General features: G+C 41.8%; 1 protein-coding gene across 2 annotated transcripts in view; it reads left to right on the top strand.

The window, feature by feature from the left end:
• The first annotated feature begins 396 nt into the window (after positions 1–396).
• The window catches only part of LOC121599565, a 39,309-nt gene continuing 12,454 nt past the window's right edge, over positions 397–27,251 (top strand). The window contains exons 1-3 of one of the 2 annotated variants that reach the window (XM_041927446.1): positions 397–766; positions 10,899–11,707; positions 19,313–19,448. In XM_041927446.1, the coding sequence (XP_041783380.1) occupies positions 11,638–11,707; positions 19,313–19,448 (206 nt within the window). In that variant the 5' untranslated portion in view covers positions 397–766; positions 10,899–11,637. The other variant, XM_041927448.1, reaches the window with a different exon arrangement.

The following is a 27,251-nucleotide window of genomic DNA, read 5'->3' as shown; positions in this document are numbered from 1 at the left end:
ATTTCACTATGAGATGCCTCGCTTTTGTTCCAACATATCCGCTGCCACCAGCGCTCTACAAAAGCGTGACAATTTTAGACAGCCATCAAGGGGGCGCTTACCGCACGCTTACCACACACTTTTCCGTGCTAAGAGCAACAACAAAACATGTTCCACGAGCTTGGCATCCAGCTTCACAGTGAAGGGGAAGCACCATTTCCACGAGCACGGCACGAAGAGTAAGGATGCTGGCACGGATGCGGACGACGACAGGCAGTACGAGTGCGAAATGCGCGGTTCGTGTTGATACAGGTTCGGCACGACACGAGCGTGCCACCATAACAATCCATCCGAACCGGTTCCCGAGACAACGCAGCGTTGCACGCGCTTACCACTAATACCGAAGGGCTTGCTCCGAAGCATTGTCGTTCGGTTCCGGCGAGCATTGAACGGCGTGCAGGGTTCAGTCGTTTTCAGAGCTCTCGTGCGAGCGGCCGTCGAGCTGGAAAACCATCCCAGAGTGGTCGTTTTGAGTTATCGCGTTCGCCACCGTTGTTCAAAACGAAGAGAAAACGTTCTCAATCCTTGTTGGCGGGAAAGTGTTGCACGTGCGCCACGTGTACGTTGTGTGGGCGAGGAGTTTGAACGATTGCAATCGTTTGGAAGTAAAAGTGAATAGTGTTTCTTTGAACAGTGTCGGAGATTCGGAAGTCAAGTTTATACTTTCCAACGAAACGAAATTCAAAGCCTCGCGTAAAAAAATCATCGCAGCGATCGTGAAGAAAAGGTAATATCAAATGAGCGTCGTTTAAGGTGCTTCTGGTAGTGCTAATTTATCCACGGTTCAAGTGCGCCTAGTTCCAAGTAAGCAAGTCAGTAGAAAGCAGAGCAATATCCTTAATTGGTCGTTTCCACCATTAGCCCGCAATAAATCCCTGCAACAACCAGTGCCGAACGTAATTAGGTGAACGCTTTCGGGCGTGTGCTTGTGCTTGCGACAGTCCCGAGGCAAGCAGGAAACACCCAATTCGGTGTAGATTCCCGTTTCGCATGTGAGGACATTATCCGCCAGCCCTGACTACGACTGGTATAACGAACCAACGACCCCCCTATCGATGGTGCAAGATATCGTTCTCTCTCCCACGACAAGAAAGCAATTGTTCACTCGTTAGTGCGCAGAAAGACCGGTAGGAAGTGATTATCATTTGCAACCAGTGTGGTTGTTGAATGAGTTTCTTGTTGGGTCCACATGCACTCGACTGTGGCGCTACTTAAGGTTCGCCTTGGAGAGCAATTCTTTAACGCGTCGGTAGACCGGTAATTCGTGGGAAGAAATTAGTCCAGTGGCTCTCCGTTTAGTTCGATCGATCACTGGGCAACCTTGATCGCTCGGCTGGCAAAAGGGACCGGTTCGTCCGTTACAGGTACGTAAACGCGTGTTCATCGAGTAATGCCACACCGTTCCCTCGATGGCCTTGTACAAGGGTGACGGCGATCACTGACACTTGCAGCTGCCCAAGTTGTTGCTTTTATCGTCTTTCTTTCGCGAGTGCACATATGATCGAGTATGGTTCGATTGCAGCAGCAATAACGCAAATAGTTGCTTGATTGGTTTAACGCGGGCAAAGCGTTATGCTCGAGGTGCATCGAACTATTTATGGAACTGCAACATCTTTTTGCTCGATGCACTTGTGTCTTGCGAACGGTTAGCTTTGGATATGTGTGCCAGCAAATAGAACTTGATTGCATTGGATGTAGGTTGAATTAAAATTTGAAGCTATCTTGCGATCATTGATCAATGTGATCATGATGATTTGTTAGATGTAGTTTTAATATTTCTACAGTTTAAAGTGTTTGATCAATATATATTTATTAGAATCAAACGAAGATTTCATTTCAACTTTACCTATTCGAACCATCAATAGTGAAATGTTATTCATCTTGAAGAAGATTTCATGTTTTGAAGAAGATTCCATTTCATTCGTTTAAAGATCTTGCAAATACTTATCATCATTGAGTTCTTCTTAAAGGATCTTGTATATCAATTAATATTAATATAAACGTTTCAACCAGTATCGAAGATAATATTACACATATTATTATCAAACCGTTTTAATTGACTTAAAGTTTGCAAATAATTTGTTTCCAATTCATTCGTATTTTCTGCTCTGTCGGTTAAAATATTTTAAATTCTCACGATTTTCTTTAATGATAATTTGCGATACTCTCTTATTACGTCACCTTAATTTGGTTAATTACTAAAATAACCTCACCATCCTCCCCACACCAGCTGTTTTCAACCTGGCGACACACTTCAAATAATGACCGAAAGCGTAGCTGGCAATCATACTGGCTCGTGCACGTGGAAACGCCTCGAGCATTTTAAACTTTTTAGAAGAGAAGCGTGGCATCAATCGGAAAATTGATGCCGCTTTGCTTGGAGCTCTTGAAACGGTGACAATGAGTTGAAAAGCGTGCTTGCTAAAGTTTGGTGACTTTGCCAGGTTCAAGTGGAACATGACGATGCAGCCAATGGAGAAGAGCTGGCCTGGTGTTGATCAATTAACTAGAGATTTTGGTGCCGGAGTCGGTGTTTGAAAACTCCCAAGGATAACTTGCGTACCGTACTGAGTCGACGTTCGATTAAATTCTTGCTGCAGACGTGCCTTCATCGAAACACTCCGTAACGTTTGCTCTCAGCGCAGACAAATCACGCCGTTCCGTTTGCCTTTAATTAAACCACCACCGTTCAGTGGCCAAAATGGCCAACGGAGCCACGGAAAATACGATTTGCATTCGCCAAACGACCATCGTGTGCTGGTGGCTTAGTTTTTCGCCTACACTTTTGATCCGATTGTTTACCTTCCAATTGCGATACAACGGAGCCCCGGCTTTTGGCGCTCTATTGACACACAAACAGCTGCCCGAAGCATCGAGAAGCTCGCGTTTTCACTGCCGGATGTCAGCTCAAGAGAGGATGAGATTTAATTGAATCAGTCATTCTGCCCATGGCGGTGTTCACCTTTTTCTCCGATCCGTGAGCTGAGAGATGAACAGTTCCTCACTGTATCATCTATTATGGAGTAGGTAGAACCATCGCACTTACACTACACCAGACACACTGATGCAATAAAGGCAAAATGAATTGTCTAAAAACGCTGACCTAGGGGTGATTTGCACTTCCCAGAGAGCGATGCAACCGGATGCATCGCCTGTCAACTGTCTGAGCACCGAAGGGACAAGATATGACGCCATCATGCTGGTAGGGGTAAAGGGCTAACCAGCATTTCTAATGGCGTTTGCTTACCAGAAGTAGTGAAACAAATAAAAAGAAAAATGAATGCAAAAACCTGCTTGTGAATGGATGAGATCATGAGAGACAGTGAGCATGAATTTTCAATCTCCATATGCAATCGAGCTAGTGCATAACACAAACTGTTGTGCCTCGCTCTCCTTCGCCATTTCTTTTTCGGTGAATCCGTATGGAAACGCTCTTTGCTCTCGTCTTTTTTTTTGCAATTTAGTCTGCATTACATTCAACTGCATGGCTCACAGCGTCAATTGCAATGTAAACAGATGGTAAACCTTGAGAAGCGTTCGAAAAGCTGGTTGGTATATGTAACGGTTTTACACACTCCGATCGAGAATGATAGGATCAGGGTTGCAGATTATCGAATCAAGCAGCCACACTTATGCTTGGCAGAAGGCAGGCTTCTCATATCAAGAAGCACATCATTTGGTGGTAAGTGCAACGGAAACACACACGTCTAACACGTTCGTTGAATCTGGATTTGGAGCGATATTTTACAGCTGGCCACTTGTGTTCCAGTTGCTTTCAATGGACTAGTCGGTTGGCTTTGGATTCGCTCAACCGAAAACCAGCCGGTAGTTGGTAAGAACAGCACAAAGAACGGAGAGAAAAAGAGCAAAATCATATCGAGAAAATCCGATTCAATTGGGCGAGAGATCAACTCAACCGTATTTGGTAGAACCTCGTTGTGCAAAGCTTTTTGTAAGCTCCGCAACATGGCGCTGTCATAAGTAGTGTAACCATGTCGATGCAACCTATTCCCTACATTTTCTTTCAACGATTTAAAAAGTATTTCATAGCGTTCGCTTGCATTTTCTATTTTAAATATTCTCCTTACTGCCAACAAACTAAACCGCGACTTGAAATTTTAAAAGGGTCGTTAAAAAAGGATCGTGGTTTGTCGATACAATCCATGTGATATAGATATGATATTATCACTGTTTTGTTGGTAGCAAGAAATTTTCAATTATCACAGTATATAATGATTTTAAAAAAGTAAATTGAAATTCAAATCAGTCATTATAATGACACCTAAGGGGCTTCATGTAAAGCACCATAAAATACAGTCAATTTAACATGAAACATACATAAAAAATCGCCTACACACACTATGAACACATAGTTCAATCAATTGTTGCTCGAACCAACATAAAAGAGCCTACAGTCTGCCCTACATGATAATTTGTTTCACCATCGTCATCCTTATACCAATCGCACCAGTACTCGGAAATGATGCTTTTCCATCCACACAACATTACTCTACGCCAATAATAATTACTGTCTGTGCGTTGTTGTTGCTGCGGCTGATGTTGCTACTGATGCTGTTCGTATGTTTTCTAGCGTTGGTTATGGTGGCAGAGCTTCGAAAAGAGCAGGAAAAGTACAATGCATTAAAATCCCCGCTTCCGCCCGCTTGATAAGATACACAATAACAAAACGAACAGCGTAGGTGCCTCATTTACGAATTCATTTATCAGAATGAATATTAATTGCTTCATTCGCCGAAGCACCTTCGTCCCAAACCAAATCCATCCCATCGTGCGGTGAAACCCCCTTTTTCATGGGCAATTTGTGAAGCCAAGCACAATAAGGGAAAGATGTGCTGCATCATGTTGTTTCACTGTTTTTCGACAGTAGATAAATACAGTTTAAACATTCAGTTTTGGTTGGTCAGCAGGTCAGAAAGTCGTGATAGAATGGGACGAATGAAAAATGGGAATGAAAAACATGGACACCTTCCCGGTGTCAGAGGTCATTTTACAGCATGTTTAACCTTGGACCGTCGTGTGACTGTCCCAATTACTGTTCTCTGGATCAGCCAATTGAGAGGACAGCGTCGATGGATCGATGTGCAATGTTTGATTGAACAGTTTTCCATTTATCGTGGCTGATTCCTCCATTCCACACAATTGATTGATAAGAATTCGCATCTCTTTTCAATGTTCGTTTTGCTGGTTGCATTTAAAATATGGTGCAACCGTGTCAGTGTTGTGCAAACATAACAGAACGTGATTTCTTAATACGATTTTTACTCAGAAAGATTTGATCATTACTATGAAATTGCTACAAAGTTTTTAGTTGAACAATGTACATCAGCAAATTCAAAAGCTGTTTTATGACAGGCGTTTTCTTATGATCAATGGCGTCACTCTTCTGTACTGCCTTGTAAGTGAAATAAGTATTGTAACACTTTTGTTATAATTACTTTAACTGCTAACTTCACGCTTCTTAGCAAGTAAAAATCTAGCATAATTTCAGGATGGAAAGAAAAGTGTCAAGATTACACAAACTTCCAAAGTTCTGCTCTTAGCAAAGGTTCAGCAGTCCTTTGCGTCACGTTTCTATCTTTCTTATCGTTTTTAATCTCAATATGGCGCTTTATTCTTGTGCATCTGGTAGTCCCTTCTACTTTTTCTTATCACTCTGAAGGAGTTGGTTTCGGTTCAAAATGCTTCGAAAAGGAGAAGGAGAATGGTGCTGACTCACGTAGTGGACGCAGCTGTTTCTCTTCACTGCGTTCAGTGCGAAAATTGAAAATTAAAACCAACGTTCAAATAATATCATTAAATTATAATCATACTCCCGCGTTAGCCGCAGTGATCGCCGCGAAGGAACAAGAACTATGGGATTGAAAATTCAAACCGAACTAAAAAAAAAATCGCCAAAAACAGAACTGTAAAATGATTATACTTTCTTCTGTTGTATCACACGACTTTCTGATAATATTTTGGATTCATTTACATTTTACATTTACAATTTTACAATATCCGTGCTTTCTTGATGAGTAAAAGATTTTTTTAATTTCTCACTCATTCTACTTCACACCGATTGTCATCCACTCGTCCGATGTGGAATAGTCCGTTGGCAATCCCGTAATGGATGGTTAGAAGAGTAATCACAAGAATGCTGCCCTACCCGCAACCACAACTGTGATGATACGCAGAATAAACGAGGTGGACTTTCCCGTCCAATTTGCGGGAATTAAATTATAACTTTATTTGCCTTTCTCTTCCCATTATCTCATAACACTCATTTGAGTTTTTTGTGCTCGTGTTACTGCTCGTTGTACGACTAACAATTTCAATCCAACCAATTGCCATCTGTTAAATCGTGGAAAGTATCTTTTACTCGACTTAACGACGAAGGAAGGATAAAGAATTTTTACATCGGAAAATGAGTCGTATCTTTTCCACTCACCCTGAATCTGGGATGGAGCAAAATGAGCAAAATTGGAAGTGTAATTTAATACGAAAAATTGAAATAGCGACAGGTTTTTGTTAAATTAATCACACATATTCGGGCCTCTACTATCTGTGTTACTGAAGAATTGAAATTAGTAAATGAGTTTTAACCTTTTTCTTTATGATTGTGATTGTAGTAGAGCAGAGAGGCTAGTCAAATTATGAAAGATGTAAGGAATACATAAAAAGAGCAAGAGATAGAACGTAGTTACTATGGGAAAGGATGATCAGCTGATGCAATAAAGATCGAATATCAACTAAATGCAGTTGTTAATTCATTCAACATTCCTTGATTCCAAATTACGTTCTAATAACTGTTAAAGTTGAAACATCTGTAGAAAGTGCACGCAACATCTCCAAATATATAAACTCAAAAAAAATTGTTTCCTCTTCTCAAAGTACCGATGAGTTTATTGTATTGTTCAAGCACTCCATAATTCTATACCTCCTGTTTCGTTGCCACCCTAGGTGAAGTATTTCTCCACACACTTTCGTAACTTACTTCCCTTGCTCGTAAGCGTGCTAACCACAACATTCGGTGCCAAAATAACCACAAACTTTACCGACAAACTACCACGAAACATTGAAACTTTACGATCAGCAAAGGCACCACCGACCGATGTTGAGACGTTCGTGTCGTTCCTCAGGGAATTAGCGCCAAGACACGGTAGTGTTCATACTACAACTACTCCTATTTATGCTTCCCATGCCCGACGCAAACAGTTTCCTGTGCTGTGGGGTAGCAAAGACAATGAACCTGAACCTCTAAAACCCTCAGCCATCCGAACACTTCCCAACACACGATCCGCGAGCTTTGAACTTGGAAAGATGCAGTGACTGCAGAAAACTTTCTCGTGGGAAACAATCGTACCCAAGCACTCAAGGAAAAGCAAGTGTTTCTCACTCATGGCAAAAGAAGGATAAGATTTAATTGGTTTACTTTACACCGGCCACTAGTGAGCATGAATCTTGTGGTATTAATAACACGGTATGGTAGCCTCGCTGAATCTTATTTTCCCGGTTGGCTATTTTCCCGTAGTCTATAATGTCTATAATATAATGTCTTAATCTGCTTATACACCATTCTTGGTGAGAAGTTCCAAATAAAACAGGATCAGCCGAAAAGACAACAAGACAGGAGAAGAAAAAAGGAGAGGATACCCTTTTCATACGTACAAGACATTTAGAGTTAGCTAGACATTTTAATTGTTAGCTTCATAATAGTACTATAAATTTCACCTAATTATCCTTAGTTCATCACAGATCAATGATAGACATCTCGGCCTCTATTCTGATAGGCTGAAAGATTCAATAAAACAAATATATTTTTAAATAAAGTTTTGAGACGTGTTATTGACAAAGTCATCCCAAAGACCCAGAAGATAGCACAGCTTAACTTCCTGACAGTTCATTAAAGCACAAGTATCAGTTTCTAAAGAACGCAACCTTACAATCCTGCAACTTTTTCTTCTCCCTTCCCAAAAAGGGGAACTTCATGTTAAGCCACCTCGGCATTACAGCGCTTTTCCCATGGATGAAGTTTCAATTTATTATGAATAAAATTAAATCAGTACACTGTGTATCGGAAACTTCTTCCCCGTTCGCTTGATTTGTACAGCCCGATTCGATAGCTTGTCAAACGGAATTCCCCCAGCCCGCTCTGAACGCAGAGATAGCTTTGGGTATTGTTTTACCAAACTTCTTCTTTCACAGCTAAACGGCGTTATCAGGAAGACTTTTTTTTCAATAGTTACCAATAGTTTACAGCGAGAAGAGAAAATCTAGGAAAGTTGCTCTTACCCAAACCCGATGCGCAAGAGAATAGCTTTATTGACAAAACGGATGTATTAAGCCGAGCTGAGAAGGCTTAATGAAGGTGCACCGTTTGCGTTGTGCATTCTAGCGTCCCTTCCTCCTGTGCCATATCCTCATCGGTCGACCGCCATACAGCCGATACAACTTCGCGACGTTACAAAAATGAATGGTAGGAAAGAGCAAACTTCTTCGATCCCCTTCATTAACTGGGAAAGTTTGCCGAACGAGCTGTCTTTAAATTTCTCCCACTACCGAGCAGAACGGAACGCCGGAAACAATGGCCTGTGAACAACAGGAGCCCAGCACACGGAACGTCCGTCCCCCTAGAGTCCGCTTGAACTTTATAATGAAGGGCTAAAGTTTGGTCAAATGTTTGTCATTTAAGCATAATAGTTTAGTTTTATTTTTGACAACCACTCATTAGCCAGGCGTAGCCAACGCCAACTCGTAGCGACCGGCACGCCTTTATCACCACCATTGGTTATAGAGCACGGCCCGTTGCCGGGAATCACAAAACCACATGCTAAACGCCACCATCATTGCGTGGCATGTGCGACCAAAGTTCAAACGAACGTTTCGGCGCTATTCGATTTGAAAGGGTCGGGAACGTTGCAAGATGAAGACAACCAAACAAACAAAAAACATATGCTGTTGATTTCCATTATCAGGTGACTTCTTTGGCACCGGGAACGACTCATCTCGCCGTGGATTGAATCGGGCCAATTTGCTGCCGTACTGGTTTGAACCGAACGGTTGTTACCGTCCGCTGATAGAATTGGCCGGAATGGCGTGCCCACAATCGTGCTGACCCGGGCCGGCTGGCCGCATCTGAAGTGATTAATTATGATGCTTCATCGAGTGGGCAGCGCCTGATAGTCGAAACAAAGAGGCAAAAGTCTTGCTGCGTTCCGGATTGGCCGTACGGCATGATCAGCTGAGTTGAGTTGTTCTAGAAAATAAATCATGGTAACAAACGCACCACTGCACGAAATTGATATTAGGCTACGCAAAGTGAATTAAATTAAATATGGTCCAATGGTTTCCTCTAGAATGCTCGGCGTCTTTGATAAGCAAATTGGTGATGTTTCAATCGCACGCGTTTCGTGGAAAAACGCATTTGCGCCTGTGAGCGATTAGACTAGCTGTATTTAAATAAATAAAAACATACATTCACACATGTTTTTGGAGTGAAATTACGTATTAGTGTACAACAAACCTGGGCCATCGTGCCAAGAGTTCGCCTGAGATTTGACGCTGTGTTTTGAGAGCTCATGAATCGCGATTTGCGTCACAAGAGTTTCGGGAAAAGAAATTCTTAAGTCCACAGAAATATAACCCTAGTATCAAATTTACAACATTGTGATGTTTCAATATTGAAATGAAGAAAGTGTAATTTGTAGCTAAAGTATGTAGTACAACTCCACTGTGCCCATGCTGAACTCACTAACTGGAATGAGAAAGCTTATAAGTTTTTGGAATGAGAAAGGTTATAAGTTATAACAATAAAGCACACTATTTTTCCAATTTTTATACAATGTGAAAACAGGTATAAATTTGAAATGACGAACACTTACTGAAATTCAAAACATTTTTTATTAAACATCCTTGAAAAGGTAAGTAACCATATACTCGCTCGTTCTCCGACTGTCTTGATGATTTATGTTATTTCATTCGTGAAATTTATAAGAAAACTTTCCTACCGCAACCGGTACGGAAAGCAATGAAAACGGAGGCCACGTAAACGGTTCCCTGGGTCAAAGTTGTTTTGCGGGTTATGAAGTGTCACACACAGACACACATACTCACTCAACTTGCTAGAGAGAAAAAAAATGCCTTCGGGCAAGCAATATGCATTAGATTGGGCAAGGCGAATATGGGATACAGAAAGTTACGCCGCGAGGGCGTAAATTGAAGATGTTTGAAGTTTCCGGCGGTTATAATGAACACCAACAAGAAGGGAAAGCAAAAGAAAGAAAATTTTCCACCATTTCTTTAGAATTTTAGAGTAAAAGAGCTACGGGCAAAAGTTTTCTTGTCACGGAAAGGAAAAGAGAAAAAATGTGGAAAATGAATGCCTAAATGTTTATGGGGCCGTTTATTACAAGTGTCATCGTTTTGTTCGACTTTTTTGCGCTCACCGCTGACTGCCGGACGAAAGTGCGTGTCGTTGTAAAGGTCGGTTCATCAAAGCGCTTTCAAACTTTGTCATTTCAATTATCTTTGCCCATCTTTGTACCAGCTTGGGGCAACAAATACTAAATACGAAACGAACGAGTTGTCACAGCTTGGCTTGGAACTTTGCAAGCCGGAAGGATGTACCTTTGTGTCACTAAAAGCTTATCAAAATAGCCAACAGTAACTTTTCCATTTGTGCGGGAAGAAGGCGAGACAGCGACAAAAAAGTCACATAAAATAATAGCAAAAAAAAACATAAAGCAAATAAACCGTTTTCTCTTGTAAACCACCCATGACACGCATTCGTACCGTATAATTCAAGCAAGATTTTTACCTTGACCATTTTTTTCCTGCCTTTCTCACCCTCGGCTCAACAGGTTACAACAAGGCGTCAACAAACAATAAACATCCTGCGGCACTGCTTGGATTGTTGACTTTCTCTCACGTTCGTACATGCTCACGGGAAACGAGCATCAAAAGCAAGCGACCTGTCCCACCATCCTGTCGGGGTGAAATTCAGTATTCCTAGGAGACGACCAAGCAGGGCAAAAATAAGCCTCCCCTCTAACCAATCCAACCGCAAAGGCTACCGAAAAACTCCCAAAAAAAAGGAAAAGGAAGAGAAAAGAACGACTCCGAGCACGAGACTTCCCACAGTGACAATATGCTCCTGGCGGTGACGAGTACGACCGAAAAACCTCAACGCAAGTAGACGCTACGAAAAGTTTTCGTCCTTCCTCCCAGCGACGCTAGGGAAAGGAGAAGGCCAAACGCGTGGGAACGAAAGTACGAAGGCGTTCGTGCATAAGGTCGAGCTGTGGACGGACTCAGCAGCGAGCAGAGCATAAGAACGTTATTTTCCTACACATATGCACACATACACACGGCGAAACGGGGTCAAAGGGCAACTGAAAGCGAAGCGTAACCTTTTCCACCAAAGATTGACCGAGAAGTTTAACGAAGCAGAACAAAGCGGGAATTAAATTTGAACAGCTTTTTCTTCCACGCAAGCAAGCCAAAAAAAAAAACACATACAGTAATACACATACACGGGTGAAGTGAAAAATCCACCGCACAGGACACACACACAGGGAGACGACAGATTCATCACACAGAATGAGGATTAGGCGGAGCGTGAATATTAGCAACGGCAGTGTCTTTCATCTGGCCCTCGTCACCATGGCAGGTAAGTACTGCTCAGGGTTGGGAGCTTACGAGAAGGTGTTATTTTTTAGCTGGCTCTACCATGGTTTGACTTTTTTATATAGAGCCATGAATGTTCACGGTTTCGAAAGAAATCCTTTCTTTTAGAGAGGTGAGAAAAGGGAATTGGTTTATACAGTGCACATGGTCGCACAGATCAACATTGTTTCGTTACACAGTGTTGGATTACTGGATGTCTTTGAGAATGCATTGAACTGATTTAAACATCATATTGAGTTGGTGTAACACAAAGAAAATATGTTGTTTTGATCAAAAATTCAACAAGACAGTTTCAAATCATGACGACAGCGTCAAATCATGAAGGTTCGTCTAAGCGCCTGAAGGTATGCAATTTGAAAATATATCGTTTCTCCAAGAATTTAACAAGGTGTTTTTGTTATATGGGCTATTACTAATTCCTCCTTGTTATATATGTTATGTGTTATATATGTTTAGAAATTATTTTGATGTTTTAAAAACAATTAAGCCTTCATTTTTGAATTTTTTTTTATTTTTAAATATTCAACCAGTATTATTAGACCATGTTATGATCATTACTACCTAATTCCAATCCACAAAAGAAATGGCCAATAGTATCTATGCAAACAAAAAAAAACGAAATAAAGTAGCGTTCGGCAAAGTCCGGCCAACAGACGAGTCAACGAGTGTTTTCATGAGGAATCAGTTATCAATTTGTCTGACACAGCATTGCTTGTTCGTTATGCGCTTTGATCGTTAGCATATGTACTTTTTTCATAATTTGTTGACCGGTAAGGCTTTTGTTCCTCACAAAAATGTTCGCTTTCTCCTGGCTCGCGGCTCTCCGTCATTTACAAATTTGGCCTTTGCCTGAAAAGTTTGCCGACCGCTGCCTTGAAGAATAACGCATAATATTGCCTACATATAGGCGCGAGATCAAGTAGGAAGCCGAGAAAAGAAATAGGAAAAATATTGTTTGCTCTTTTTTACAATGCTATCACCTATGCACAGTTGTATGATTGAAAAGGTGAAGCAGTGTAATGATGATTGTGACGATGATACAAAACATTCTTATTAGCACACTCAACTTCCCTTGAAATTGAATAGATTATCAGATTTTAAAAAAAATCATATATATTTCCAAACATTGTTACAAATCTTGCAATTCTGGTTTGATTTTTTTTACAAAATTCTCTTTATTTTGTCACAAACCCATTGATATTATTTAAAAAATACACACATGTAAATGTTTTAATCCCTTAAATTATACTGATTTTGCATGGGTTCACAAAGACCCAACAATAAATCATTCAAACTGCAACAAACCGTATTCTCAGTTTGATTTGTTTTTTCTGTTTTCTCCGATCAGCTAAATCGCGTAACCTCAAGTGGAAAATACACTTTAAGAGAATGCATTAGCAACTCCACCCAAAAGAATGCCAAAAAAGTAAGCACAGTGAAACCCAAATAAAAGTATCCCCACTCACAATAGCACACATTCTTGTCAGTGCTTCGTGCTTTGTGTGTGAAATATTCTGCCACACAGAAACGCAAACACCGGCCACGGTGAAAGTGCTGCTACTTTCTACTGCTGCTATTGCCGCAGCTTTCCACCGCATCACAAAACGGTGCACCATTATCCGTTCATTGAACACGGGACGGTTTCGGCTGGCTAGTGCATCGTGGTGCCCCGGAGCATACTTCCGGTGTTCGTATCCCTGCTTATCTCACCTCCCCGGGGGGCGATTTCGGCAACATTACATTTATTTACATGTCCTGGGAATTTCAGTGTGGAGAATGTGCGGGTTGTAAAACCCTTAAAGCTGGCAATACGCGGAAGGGCTTCACCCTAGGTCAGTTTCGCCAGTGTTTGGTTAGGGTCAGTAACATATTGCCAAAACGCAAGTGCATGTCGAACTGGAGAACGGAGGAAGGATCTGCTAACGAAAAACCAACATTCGATTGCAGCAGCAAAACAGACCACATCGCTAAAGAGGGCAAGAACAGTGTGCGGGTGATGCACAACGAATTTCTCTTCCCGCTCCAACCAATCTGCGCCCGAAAGCCTCTCATACGTGTATGTGTGTGTGTGTGTGTGTGAGAGAGAGAGAGAGAGAGAGTGAGTTTGTGCCTTCGATTTACAGGCAACGAACTGCTAATCGGATGATAGAGAACGGGTATAAAAGGGGCATACCAATACAAATTGCAGCATCCCAATTTAGGCCCTGTGGCCACAGACTCATCAAACGATCGTGGGACACTACCGCGAATTCACACACACATACACATATAAAGCGTGTAGCGCCAACGGAGTGGTTAGTAACAAAATCAATTAAAACGAAGCCGCGTTCTGTGCCGATGGCTGAGAGCTCGAAATTGTGTGGCGCTTTTCGTGTGTCCACTGGAACGTGCCATAAAGCAATCATACTTACAGGGAATTGCAATTGCCACAATGTTCGGCGTATTTCAATTTCGAGAGTGCGTGTCGGGAGAAAATAGATAACTCGATAAAGGAATAATTTTGAACCGTTTTGCTGATTTCATTTGTAACAGTAATTTGTTAAATTTAATATTATGTTTGGTTATGTTTTGCTTCTAGGAATTCCACTTGGATTGATACTTTATTGATTCACATTTTACACATTCACATTCTATTGTACACAGTGTACTAACAGTTACACCATGACTTAGCAAAGCCTGAACATTGATTTTCCTCATACAAATTTGCCTGATATGTCTGTATATACCATCGAGGAGCATTTCATCAATAAGAATTGCAAATTATTTGAGGTACCTTCGTTTACATGTAAATTTTAAGTATTGTTGATTGAGTATATGAAAAATGGAGGAAACGAACGGAACATTATGTTTACATCAGCCAACAACATGTAAATATGTACATGACAATCGAAAATGGATATCATGTGACACGTATTCATATTTCAATATCGATAACAACACAGGGTCAAGACATCTTTCCCGATCAGCAACCAAGCTTAATTTGCTTTTATTATTTCCTCTTTTATTTGTTTGTGGAAACTTTCACCAGTAAGTAAGATAAAACCTACGGAACAACATTTTCATTGTGTGTTAAGCCATTAGACGGCTACGTGTACGACTCCAATCGAGAATGATTATTTACCCAAATGCTTCTTGCTTGCCTTACGAACATAGAATTCTGTCTCAAAAATTTGAAACATTTTCCAATTCAGTCTGAATGGTTAAAACCAATCGAGCATAACATGTTAACCATGCCACTGGTAGGAAACTGATTCCTATACTGCGAATAGTTGGAGCATTGGTGCGAGCACATTTCACGGCACCATAAACATGACCCTTACTACTCGAACTTGAACAGGTTGACCATGACACCCGTGTCCTTCCCTTTTCTCCCCACTGTTGCTTTCCATTCGGTCCGTTTCATCATTATGAGACCCGTGTGCATGTTCTTTTCGGTCCTGCAGCTCGTTATTCATTAATGATTTCATCTGTTGTTAAATAATCAAATAAAATTTAAAACAAAAGACTCTCTGCACTATACGTTTCCCTTTGGGAAGGTGGAAATGTAGAGTGCAAGGAAGAAGGGAATAGTTGGGGACAATTATGGCTGACGCGAAGGCCGAGGCCCTCATTTGTTATTGCAGTGTCGAGGGAATCGGGGGAAGATAATATGCCGAATACAACCCACCGAACCAATCACCCGGCAAACTACGTGACCGACCACTGCAAAAAGCGCACCTATATAGTGCAATTGTGATTGCAATATTTTCCACCCAGCTTACCGACCACCTCCTCTCTATTCCTGCAGTGCACCCGAGGAAGCGGTGGAGCGTTAAAACTGCGTACACCGTACCGAATATGACTGAATAAACTGCACCACCAGCACACTAGCAACCCGCGTATACATGAGAGGCATGCGGACAGTCGATACGAACAGCAAAAAGAACTCTCTGCTGCACATTTAATTAAAATTCACCGGAGCTCGGGTCTCCAATCCGAATCTGAGCGCAGAGAAGCAAACAAAAAAATTGACTTGTGAAAAAACTAGAGAGAGAGGAAGTTGCAGTGAATCGATCATACCGTTTCCCGAGACTGCTCGGCGCACTCACTAGCTTCATTTGACTATAAGCCAACCACAGTTAAACTAATAAACATGGAACGATATAAAACAAAAGAAGAAAACTCAAAAGGCTTGGGTGATAGTTTTTGACCACATGTACGATGAGATTGACGATGAGGGTGATGTGAAGAGAGCATACAAAGAGGGAACAACTATGAATGTTTTTGACATGAAAAGAATAAAAGTAAAAGTGAACAAAGTGAGGTAAAAGACTTTTTTTTAATAATCTAGTTCATTAGAGGGATTTTAATGAAAGCAGTGAAGATTTATTTGATTATACTTTGTTGTGAGTATTTTAGTAGATTTTTGTATTGTTTTTTTTCGTGGTTTTTCGTAGATCAAATTTGTTGTTGAATTATATAGTTACTCACTTCAGGTCTGGATACAAATACCAATCCTTATTGAAAACATAAATATATTTGTGGCTGGCTCTTAAAATTTGGTTGGTGTAGAAACCTATTTTAAAAACGATTTCTATAAACTGTAGGATTACAATACACGCGTCAAGTTTGTACAATTAACAACCACTCATGACTAAATGCATTCTATTGTATATGCCTAATACTGTTGTTTGTGTGTAAACATGTTCGTAAAAATTCAACATATTCGCTAAAATGTTGTCGTTGCTGGGAGATTAACGCTTATTTCAGTTCTCAGTTCTCCTCTTCAACTACACCAATCTACATCGTCTACTGTCATATATTTTGCTAATGTTTTGTATCTCTCTTTATAAACCTATCCACTTATATGAGCGATAATAATAGCACAAACACGTCCGTTCAGTCCCAAAACCCCATGCACACGAACAATTTATGTACGTTACAAGCAGTTTTGTGCTTTGTACGGTTCTGGGAATAAAATCCCATGTGAGTGTGTGCGCGTTGAGTACGAGTAGTTGTAATTAAAATCCCTGTGAACGGAATGGTTCCGGAAAATCCACTTTATGGACAAATGACTGAACCTAGCTACCTGTTTCCGTTCGATATTTCATGCAAAAAGCGTGAACTCATGCTCATCAAGCAACAGAACGCTGCACGATGAAGTAGTCCGGAGCATGGCTGACACATGGATTGCAGTTCATAATCTTCCGGTAATTAGTCGCACCGTGACAACAATGTTCGGCTTACCGACACGGACGCACTCCCGGAAGCGTAAAACCGGTTGAACGTACCACCGTAGCCCTTGCCTAAACTAAGCTTCGATCGGAACTGGAACGAGTGCGTTGGTTGCACGAAAAATCAATAGATAATTAAATAAATTAATTTATTTTCTATCAACGGGGTAGGCTCCAAAATCACGTTGTCTATCTAGAGTGACCGGGATGGCTCCCTAAGGTATACGCGTACGTTCCATTGGAGCGGAAGTTTGCTGATTCGAGAGGCACTGGAAAATGTTGACATAGAAACGTGATGTACGTAAAAAGGTCCGTGAGATTGTATGTATCTTTTGGCGATTGATAATGAGACACTAGTTGAATGCAGTTGGTACAGACAATAATGATTATGTTTTTTTTCTTTGGGCTCAACAACCGTTCCCGGTCAACGCCTGCCTGTACCACACTACTTGTGGGTTTGGCTTTCAGTGACTTATTGATCCCCCCATAGCAGGATAGTCAGTCCTACGTATGGCGGCACGGTCCATTTGGGGCTTGAACCCATGACGGGCATGTTGTTAAGTCGTACGAGTTGACGACTGTACTACGAGACCAGCTTAATGATTATGTTACGGTTAACAAACTGAAAAAGACATGTTGAACTTTTGCATGATGTGTCGGTAATCCGACAATCCAGTTCCTACGAGTTAGGTTGTGCATCGAATCTCGATCATACCGTAGCATATTATAATAACTACAGAGCTACGTGGTAAAATATGTGTACTCGTATCGCAATGATCTAAATTTGATAATACAACTTACATTTCCTATTGACAATGATGAAAACATCCAACTATCTTCGAAATGCATGTTACTATCTGTAGGTCATTCGCTGTGGCAATCAGCCAGAAAAAGCTTATCTCGTCCCGTGTGGTTAGCGAGCTATTTTTCTCGCGCAATACAATCTAAAATCGATCGAAATTGTGTTTCCGTTGTGAAATCTCATTTCAATACCATTCCTGCAAATATCCTTTTAACACTTCCTCTCGAAATCACATCGACCATGCTCAATAAGCACTTATCAATTGCGTATGTGAGGTGGAAATGTATGTGCTCGTCCATTCTAAGCCCAAGCGTATTAAATTTTAGTTTGAAATCAATTACCCTATCCCACGGGAATATGACCTCGTGGAATGCATGGTGCAAAGTAGGGACTTTGGGACGATAATTATTATAAGCCATAAGCGTTGAGCTTGGGGTTTTAAGGAAAAGGCAGCATGAGGATAGAATTCTGGATAGCCTTAGGGAAGAATTATATTGGAGCTATTAGGTAGTTGTACGAGATAACGCAGAAAACTATCTTCTCGTTTCTAGACATCGTTCCCTTTCTCTGAGCGCAAACGTGTTTGAGATGGACTTAATTGAGATGTTCTTCTGTGTATGCCTTTCTCCTTCCCTTTCCCAGAATTGCTCAGTGCTTGGGATAGATTGATTGAAATGCTGTTCCTAAAATATGGAAGAGATTAGTCGATGTAGAGTGCCGTAGTAAATTTTCAGCTCGCATGCATCACAAGCAGAGGACCAGAGTACAAACTAATAGGATCTAACGCCATGCTCACTGACCTATAATCGATCTAAAAACGAGATAGTAATTTCATCAGGAAAGTTATTGAGCTTAGTAGAATCTGGTTTTATTGTGATATAAGGATGTTGTGAAAAATAAAGCCCGAGTCAAAATACCAAACATTTGCATAGCTTTAGGCGCTATTAACAACGCAGACGGAGTGACACAAATTCGGCCAAAGTATGCTAAGCCTTTGCAAAATAATAAATAACTTCCTAAAACCTTCGCAAAAGATACATTCTGCAACACGATCCAAAAACCTGCCCGATATAGCTCCGCTCAACAAATGGCATGTTATAGTCAATGAGATTAATTTCACACTAAAAAACCGAAGGATGCACCGTAAAGGATGCACCGCAAGAGTGAACCAAATTCGCTTACTAAGCCACTGGACGATTAACCTATCAATGTTAACGGTTGATCGGAATCGCCATCGGAGACTCTTTTAGCTTGGAGTGTCACACGGTCTCACGAGCGTGACTGCAGAAAACTGACCGTGCGATTCCATAGACGAGCGTAAAAGTGCCGAGAGTTTGGGGCCTGAGCTTTTTGGTCATCAGTTTTGCGGCAGCTTCATTGATTGCGTGACTTGGGCAACTTTGTGGCACACAGGACCCTATCATGATTGAAATTGTCCTAATCGCCCTTACACGTACCGCTGAACGAAACTCCTTGCGCGTACCTACCCTGCCTTGATGCATCCATGCACGTTCTTCATCCGCCTCGCTCTAACCGTTCTCTTTTTTCTTGAAATTATTTCATGTCCCTGTAGCGCTCGTGCGACAAGTTATCACGGAGGACTGTGGACAGGAGGAGCTGGTACAGTGCACAAGACCGCTGCAGGTCCTATCGGCCACATCGGAGCTGTCCTTCGTTACCAAGAAGGAGGAGCTGGATAAACTTTGCCCGTGAGTATTACCCGCTTGTACCATTCAACCAACCAACCAACCGACCGACCAACCAACCAAACCATCGTCCTTCTGTTCTGTGTGGTGTACCCGACATCATCACCGTGCTCGGCATCATCTTCCGCAATATATTCATTGAATCTAGCAGCTCGTTTTGGCTTACCCATTCCGAGTCCGGTGTCGTCGGTCAATTTTAGCCGTTGAGCGTAATCACGTCCCCTTTCTCACGTACATCCGAGATTTTTCGCAACCATTTGGTATTGATTTCATGCCTGAACGTTCGGTGAGAGTTTGGTAAAGGTGGACGCTCACATGACCCCTTGTAACATCATCGGCGGATGGACAATCGGTGCACCCAAGTTTTCGGTTTCTCTCTTATTAACCTCGGACACCCTGATCCTTGATCGGGAAGGAATTTAATGCTAAAGAGAGGGATTAGTATCTACTGATGCAGTGTAATCACTTTTACGCTCTGTTGCTAAACAAAATGGGATAGATAAGTTGACTTTAGCAAGCGGAATAGGGTGTGATCGTATTGATATGGAGCTTAAATGGAGCAGATACTGTATCCAAGGTAAACTAAAGGTTATTCATTTGCTACGAAAACGAACTCTTTGAAGATGGTCGGGATATGATGCAACAGCAGACACTTAATTCTTGTGTCGAAAGTGTGAGTAAAACTTCCTTGTTCAGCGCCTAAAGGCAAACAATATGGTTTAGAGCATGTCCACTAGTGAACCAAGCAATATTATGGCAGAAGCAATTTTGGCAGTATTAACACCAATTTTCTTTTTCTGAGTTATCCTTTGTCTCTGATGAGCATGATAATTTTTTAAACATATTTAGATTTTTATCTCTAGGAAGAAAACCATTCCATCAGTATCACCAAATTATGTTAATGATTGTTAGTATTGCATTTTGCATTTGAGAAGCATTGCAGTAGTTTTTATTTTTTTTTTATTTGGTAGTTATGAAATCATGAAGCGAGCCATATGTTCAGCTAATAGGAGCTCGTAGCTCACCGTAAAGTCCAGCGCTGTCCCATTCCTATAATAAAACCACACAACGATCCGGTCGGATGCAGTTGAAGTTCTGAGGAAACCACATGTGCTGTACATGTTGGTGTCTGTTGCCATCCAGCCACTTCCCTTCATTTTGCGTTTGCCATTCTATTTCCACCGGAAACAACTGTGTGAAAGTTTGCCGGAAAAGTCCGTCCTACCGGTCGTCGGGAAACCCCAAACCAACCGCCACCGGAACAACAAAACGGTTGGGCCGATGTACGAAACCAACAACCCAATCCGCCGTTAGGGGTTGACCGGATGGGGCAAACAACACCGGATCGGGTCGCAGAAAGTTAACTCTACGGGGTAAAGGGGTCGAACAGGAAAGCGTCAAACTATTTTCGGGGTTGTCGTCGAGTTCATTCCCATTCTCACGTGCTCTTTACTATCCCACACGATCGCAAAGTGTCGTGAGATTATTCCAGACTCGAACTAGGCGAATAATTAGAAGCGGGAAACTTTTCTAATTTAACGTTTTAACACATTTCCGTTAGACAACGTGAGGTTCGCTCAAGGTGACGGCAGTTCCCAACGTTAGCTGACTGCATATTCGACTGCGCTCTCTGAGCTAAGGTTTAGATTGCAAAAGGTTGACAAGTGTGCATCGTCGTATGAAGGGCCACCTTCGGATATCAACCTCAACCGACCGGATTGTATGTCACCATCGTGTCTTACTGGAAAATTTCTCAAACTATTTAGAACAACGACATAGACGACGACTGTCAAATCACACCAGCTCGTGCAATTGGTACAAATATGAGTCCCATTGGCTGAGAAACGAGCTAGGCGATGAGAAAAGTTTGAGGTAACACTGGTGAGTTTGACTTCAAATTGACCCTTTCATTGTGAATGCCAAAAACTGTCAAAAGAAATCCAATTTCGTCGATGCGTCTGGCATTGGTCTGGCTGATGTTGGTGGCTATAAAGACTACGAATTGCAAAATAAAAGTTTACAATATATGCCAGCGAATTGTGTCGCTTTTTAATTACAGATTGAGCTCCCCAGTTAAAGTTCAATTTCCAGTCAACTATTGAATTTGAGCTATTGGACGCTTTTCCATACGTAACAAACATGGCAAAGGACATTTTTTGATGCGCTATGATATTGTAGTGACTAAAATCGAATAGCAAACGCTCCACTATTGCTTTCCGTGTTTGTATTTCCAACCAGTGATAACTTTTTCATTATTGGAAATAACTCTCCCACTCAATACACTCACATCAAACATACGTGTTCGTTGCCACAGTTGACTGGTTTTCTCCTGCTGAGCTCTTGATGAGGGATATTAATAATAGGCTTCATTTTGCATCGACACCCTCCGATCTTTTCTTTAACCTTATCATACGGATCCAATATCGAATGCACCAGTGAATAAAGAATGCAATATAAGCTCAGTATGACTTTCTTACCAATACGATTCGAATGTTGCATTCTTCAACAGGCCTTTGGGATACGCATAATATCGTACCGTACTGCTCACCCAGTAATGAACAGGGTCCAAGAATATTGTTCATTCCGAAGCATACAATTTCAACAGAAATGATATTCAATTGCACAGAAAAATTCAATAACAAAATACATATCCACTTAGCTCAGTTCTGCCCACATAGGCCAGGATATTGCAAATAATTCAAACCTAGCTTCAGCAGCAGCACGCCGAGAGGATTTCGTCCTGGGTAGTGCATAGAATAGAAAATTCAATACTATTGCCCTCTTACCAGCCTTCTTTTCGAGGTTTGGCAATTTCCTTTCGAATGACTTGCAATGAAAACTCTGTGTGGGGGGTTGAAGATAGGAAAGCTAAACATTTCTTCGCTCCATTTGACCTCTCGGTGCAATCTTTACCAACGGTAGTGGATTTCCAAGAAGGAACATTCCTCAAAGGATGACGACGTTCGCGGTGCATCGCTGTCGCTGTTACAACGAAACTATTGCTATTTGCACTGTACAAATAAAACATGTGCTTCAAACATAAATAAACATTACTGAACCATTTGTACACATGGTTACTCCGAGGGACGGTCCCAGAGCTATGAACGATTGTGAGAATCAACTCGAGACCACAGTTTCGTCAGAAGATGGGTTCGAAGACCCCGACACAAGATTGCATCTGTCCGTTTAGGTAAGCCCGTACATCCATTTGGACAGTGGGATACACTCTTCCGCACGCACGGCTCGACTTAGTCATCTGCCAAAAAGTTCACATATCAAATCAGATGAAATATAAATGAACTAGCAAACCACCTTCCAATGAATGGTCCGTTCAAAGGAGAGTTTGAGCCGTGTTGACCCGTGGAAACACTCTCTCGGACAAAATGTGTCCCAGTTTCGGTGTTTACGTGTGCACTGAAGCAACGAATGTAAATACAGACCACATGGACTCGAAAGCCTGCCGTGACGGTCAAAGTCCCCAATGGAAATGTGGCGTAAAGTTCGCTTCAAATCCACCCCAAACAGAGTGGCAACCAAACAGATGTACTTAGTAAATACCAAAAAGCTGAACTGGCTGTGTGCTGTGTCACCGGACCTTCAATCGTTACCTTCGTGCAGAGCTTAACCTTCAAGCCTTCGTGGCGATTATGCAGAGTAGAGGGAGAGCAAATCGACTTAAGTAAATATACTGAATACCATTCCTTATGCTTTTCACTTCCCCGGTGCACCGTTGCGTCTGGGAAAGGATACAGTTGTTATCGTAACAAAGTGACCGGAAATGGAGAAAACGGGAGTGAGATAAAGCTGGATGCAAGAGCCCCATTCGTCGGGGATAGTAGCGAGGAAGTGTATATATTGTAAAGTTCTAGCAAAGAACATCCTACTCTCCCAAAGCCTCAACCCATCCCTTGCCCAGTGATGTCATCGTTCGACCAATGTCAGGCAAATGCGAGGCAAATGTGACAGAACCTATGTCCAGTGTGCGGGGCATCGTTGGAGACGTCCGTTTATCGGATTCATTCATGTCACACGTCGTGTCTAAAAAGAGGATGGGCCATTGGCAAAGGTAGAAGTATGGTATGGTCAGTATAAAGGATTGCAAAGAAAAACGAAGGATTAATCTTTCACAACCCTTTTGTGGGAAGTTTTCGAGCACGGCAAAGAACATGGCCCATGTAATGGTTGGATCTTCGAACCGGTTGAAAAGGTTCAACTTGAGGTGGAAACTTCGATAGCTTTTACTCCGAAAGAAGCAAGTAACGTGGGGTGTGAAATTGAACACGGTTCCACAAACAAACACACTCAATTACACACCCGAATAGTTGCCCCTCTATTGGCACGGTGGATGGAGAGGACTTTGAATTTAGATGAGCGGAGAAGCTTAGTTTGCTTAGTGAAAGAGATCGAAGATAGAAAACATGTTGGTTTGAGATGTCTTCAATGGAATTGTATCGATATTTTATGCCGGGTATTGCTCTATCGGACGGATGGCATTGCAATAGAATCGTTTTGTATGAATGTTCCATGCTTCGAAAGCAAGAGTATTGTGGAAATGGTTGTTGATGTTGCGCATGGTTCCAGCAATTGAATTCCATCTTACATTTATTCACAAATCTACTACACGATATTCTTTGTAAATATTGGGATCGAACCAATGCAAATTGAAAATAAAAGCTCCAGAATGTTGTGCTTTCCATTCTTCGGAGCCAAACGATCGTTCTTTTGTCACTTCTTAAAACATTTGTCCTAATAGGACATTTCTGAAATACACTCATCTAATTATGACGTTCTTTCAAGGGAAGAATTAATCCCTTGCAATTAATGCAGAATGTTTATTATTAAAAAAAGGTAATAGCTGTGATATCCATTTTTTTAAATAAGATTTATCATTTCAACAAGATATTATATGATTGCTGTTATTTCCTTTTGTCCCTTCCTTTAAAGCCTTTGTTCTGCATAAAACAACTGGTAAATGAAATTATAAACGTGAAGCCCTCACTTCTACCAAGTTCAAACTAACCAAAAAGAAGGCAAAAGCTCTCAGCCACCCAAAAGCACACGTGGAACGTAATTAAAATTTATGACAAAACCTGCTCGTTTTCATTTCGACTTCGACGCAAAGTGAGCCCGAGGTGGAAGCCATCCCTTTCCCCGCGCTCCTCCTTTTGAGAGCCACATAATAAGCAAACCTGTGTTCTCGCGACAAACAAACAGCACGAAACAGATTCTGTTGTTCGCTGAAATTATCTCTCACGAACTCTCCGTAAATGCAACATGCCGTCAGTTATTTGGTCAGTGTGTCTTTTCAACAAACGCATCGAGACGAGCATCTGACGGACGATAGCACCGCAGCGGACGGTTTAGAGCGCATCACGCAGCTCGCTTTTGTTGCGGAGAGGGCTGGGCTGGAAGGTCGTACGTGCCGCATACGTGCAGGTCTGAAATCGTATTCTCTACGGAGGCGTTTATCTTCGGAACGGTGTTGACGACATAATTTTGACTCACCAGCACACCAGACGAAGTGAAAGAGTAAGAAAAAGCCCATTCAAAAGTATGACGGTGGCCGCAGCTTGGTTGACATTCCCTCTGCGGACACACACTCATGTGCGTCGTGTGGAATGAATAATGATAGCCGGGAAAAGGCCGCTTGCCGCTCGTTGCTATGTTTTTGTGTGTTTTTTTCTCGGCTAAAAGGACTCTAACACACGTACACACTGTCAAGGTAGAAGTTTAATGGAAAGTTGATACGGAAATGCAAGCAAAAAACACACAAAACTCCACCAAAACAACCAGCAGCACGTGTCGGGAGTTTCTAAGCCTAACTTTCGTACTCAGATACAACGCATTTGTCGTTCGGTGGCGAAGGAAGGGCAGTCTCGACAACTCTAACCTCTCACTGGCTGGTGGGAAAACACATTCGGCTGTGGTTGTGTATCAAAGTAAATTAAAGCCCGTGGGCAGCGGCAGACAGGGAGGGGTGTGATTTAATTTATGAAATTTTCCTAATGAAATTAACTCAATTTAAAGGGAGTAATTTAGCGCATTTCCTTTCAGCCATTTTCCTCCCCCAAGGTCTGTATGGTAAACGGCCGAACAGGAACCGGAAATGGATTGGCAATTAAAACGAGTAAGCTTGACTGTATCGCTGCATGTCACGTTGCCCACAGTGATAAGCGGAAACGGGTACTACCATTGGGGAGGCTGCGCATCACAAAGCTAACACGTTCCCTCTGTATACTCCCAAAAAGAAGGGAGGCTTGCCTGCATTAAAATGCCAAATGTACTAAATGTGTGTACACACATCATACGGAAATGTCAGACAGAAGATATGTTGAGACAAATTACACCATCATTTTCAGTACCCGGCACACCCCAACCATAAACTCCCATTCGTCGTTTATTACCCTTTACAACCGTAACATTTCATTCACCTTTTGACCCTCCTCTCACCCTCCTAAAGTTCCAAAGTTTTCCAAAGAGATGCTCGGAGGTGATGTTTCAACGTGGAGGGAGTATGGGCCATTTCCCAATTCGACTACCAAACTCACCTAATGAATAATAACTGAATAAGCACATCATTGCTGCCGGATTGCCAGACGGAGCCAATGTGAGGCTGGGTGGGTGTAGGTGAGAGTGATGAGGCTCATTTTTATGGCTCGTTATCAGATCATGAGCTGTAAAATTGTGTTACAACCCAAGTGGGGGCGGAAGAACGGATGTACGATGTAATTAGCGTGCGTGTTAATCAATAATTGTTTACACAAAACACTCGGTCTCTCTTTCTCACTCACCGTTTGGTCATACGCGTTGGTGAAAGTGTAATTTAGCAACTGAAAATGATATGCTTGCTGTAGATGGGTGGTGTTTAAGCTCATGTCGACAGCTCGTTTCACGCAATAAATGATTGTTCCTCTCTTCTGAAAGATTTTTTCAAGCTGGGATTAACCATTTTGTACGTGTTCTCTGTGATCAGCATGAATGCTGTGTTTTGAAGTGATGGTGCCACTCACATATTTGCTCACATAAGGCAAATAATTTATAAATATGTTTAAGTCTTTGTTGACTTTGCTTTCGAATCTTATAAGATAAAAAATAAGGAAGTTTTATAATAAATCATATTCATGAATTCCAAACAATACTTCAATCTTTACATAATCGCGAGCGATCAGCTTGACTCAAATATCCTAATTGAAAATGCTTTTAAATACTATCACAACAGTGAATAGGCTACATCAACCTTCTTTAAAGCCCAAAAAGCGACAACCCATTCTAATAATCCTTTATACTTAACTCTTCACTTTTGTGTACTAAGCCATATGAGAAGCTTTAATCTTTGCACCACTACCATTTTATGTGGCCACCGTTCTTACGCTCTCACTGTTTCCGTCTATCGACATAGTTTCCTGAAGTCTCTCCCAACCAGCTCCAAGTGTAGAAATGTGTTTTTGCTTTTATTTCCAAGACTACTATTTTCCCACCACCACACAGTCTGGCGCCACTTCTCGTTCGATGGCGACACCATGGCTAGCCAACGTTCATTATACAGTAAATCAATTCATTCCAGCGTCGACTCGCTGTCTGCTCTACAGCATCCATCCAGTTTCAGCTAGTCTTCGCAGTGCCTAACGCATCGTACAGCTGGCACCAACTGCCAACCATGACGACGACGCCGTCGACCACGTTGTCCCAGTTTGTTTGCGACGACAAGGACGCTGAAACGAGGACACGCACGCAGCGTTTTTCCATGCTTTTAACCTCTCTTTATACATTGAGAGAGGGAGACAGGAAGAGGTATGGTAGCAAAAA

The sequence above is a fragment of the Anopheles merus genome, chromosome 3L (genome assembly GCF_017562075.2).
Source record: "Anopheles merus strain MAF chromosome 3L, AmerM5.1, whole genome shotgun sequence".
Lineage (NCBI taxonomy): Eukaryota > Metazoa > Arthropoda > Insecta > Diptera > Culicidae > Anopheles > Anopheles merus.
Note: the sequence above shows the minus strand (reverse complement) of the source record. Positions and strands in the feature narration are given on the sequence as shown.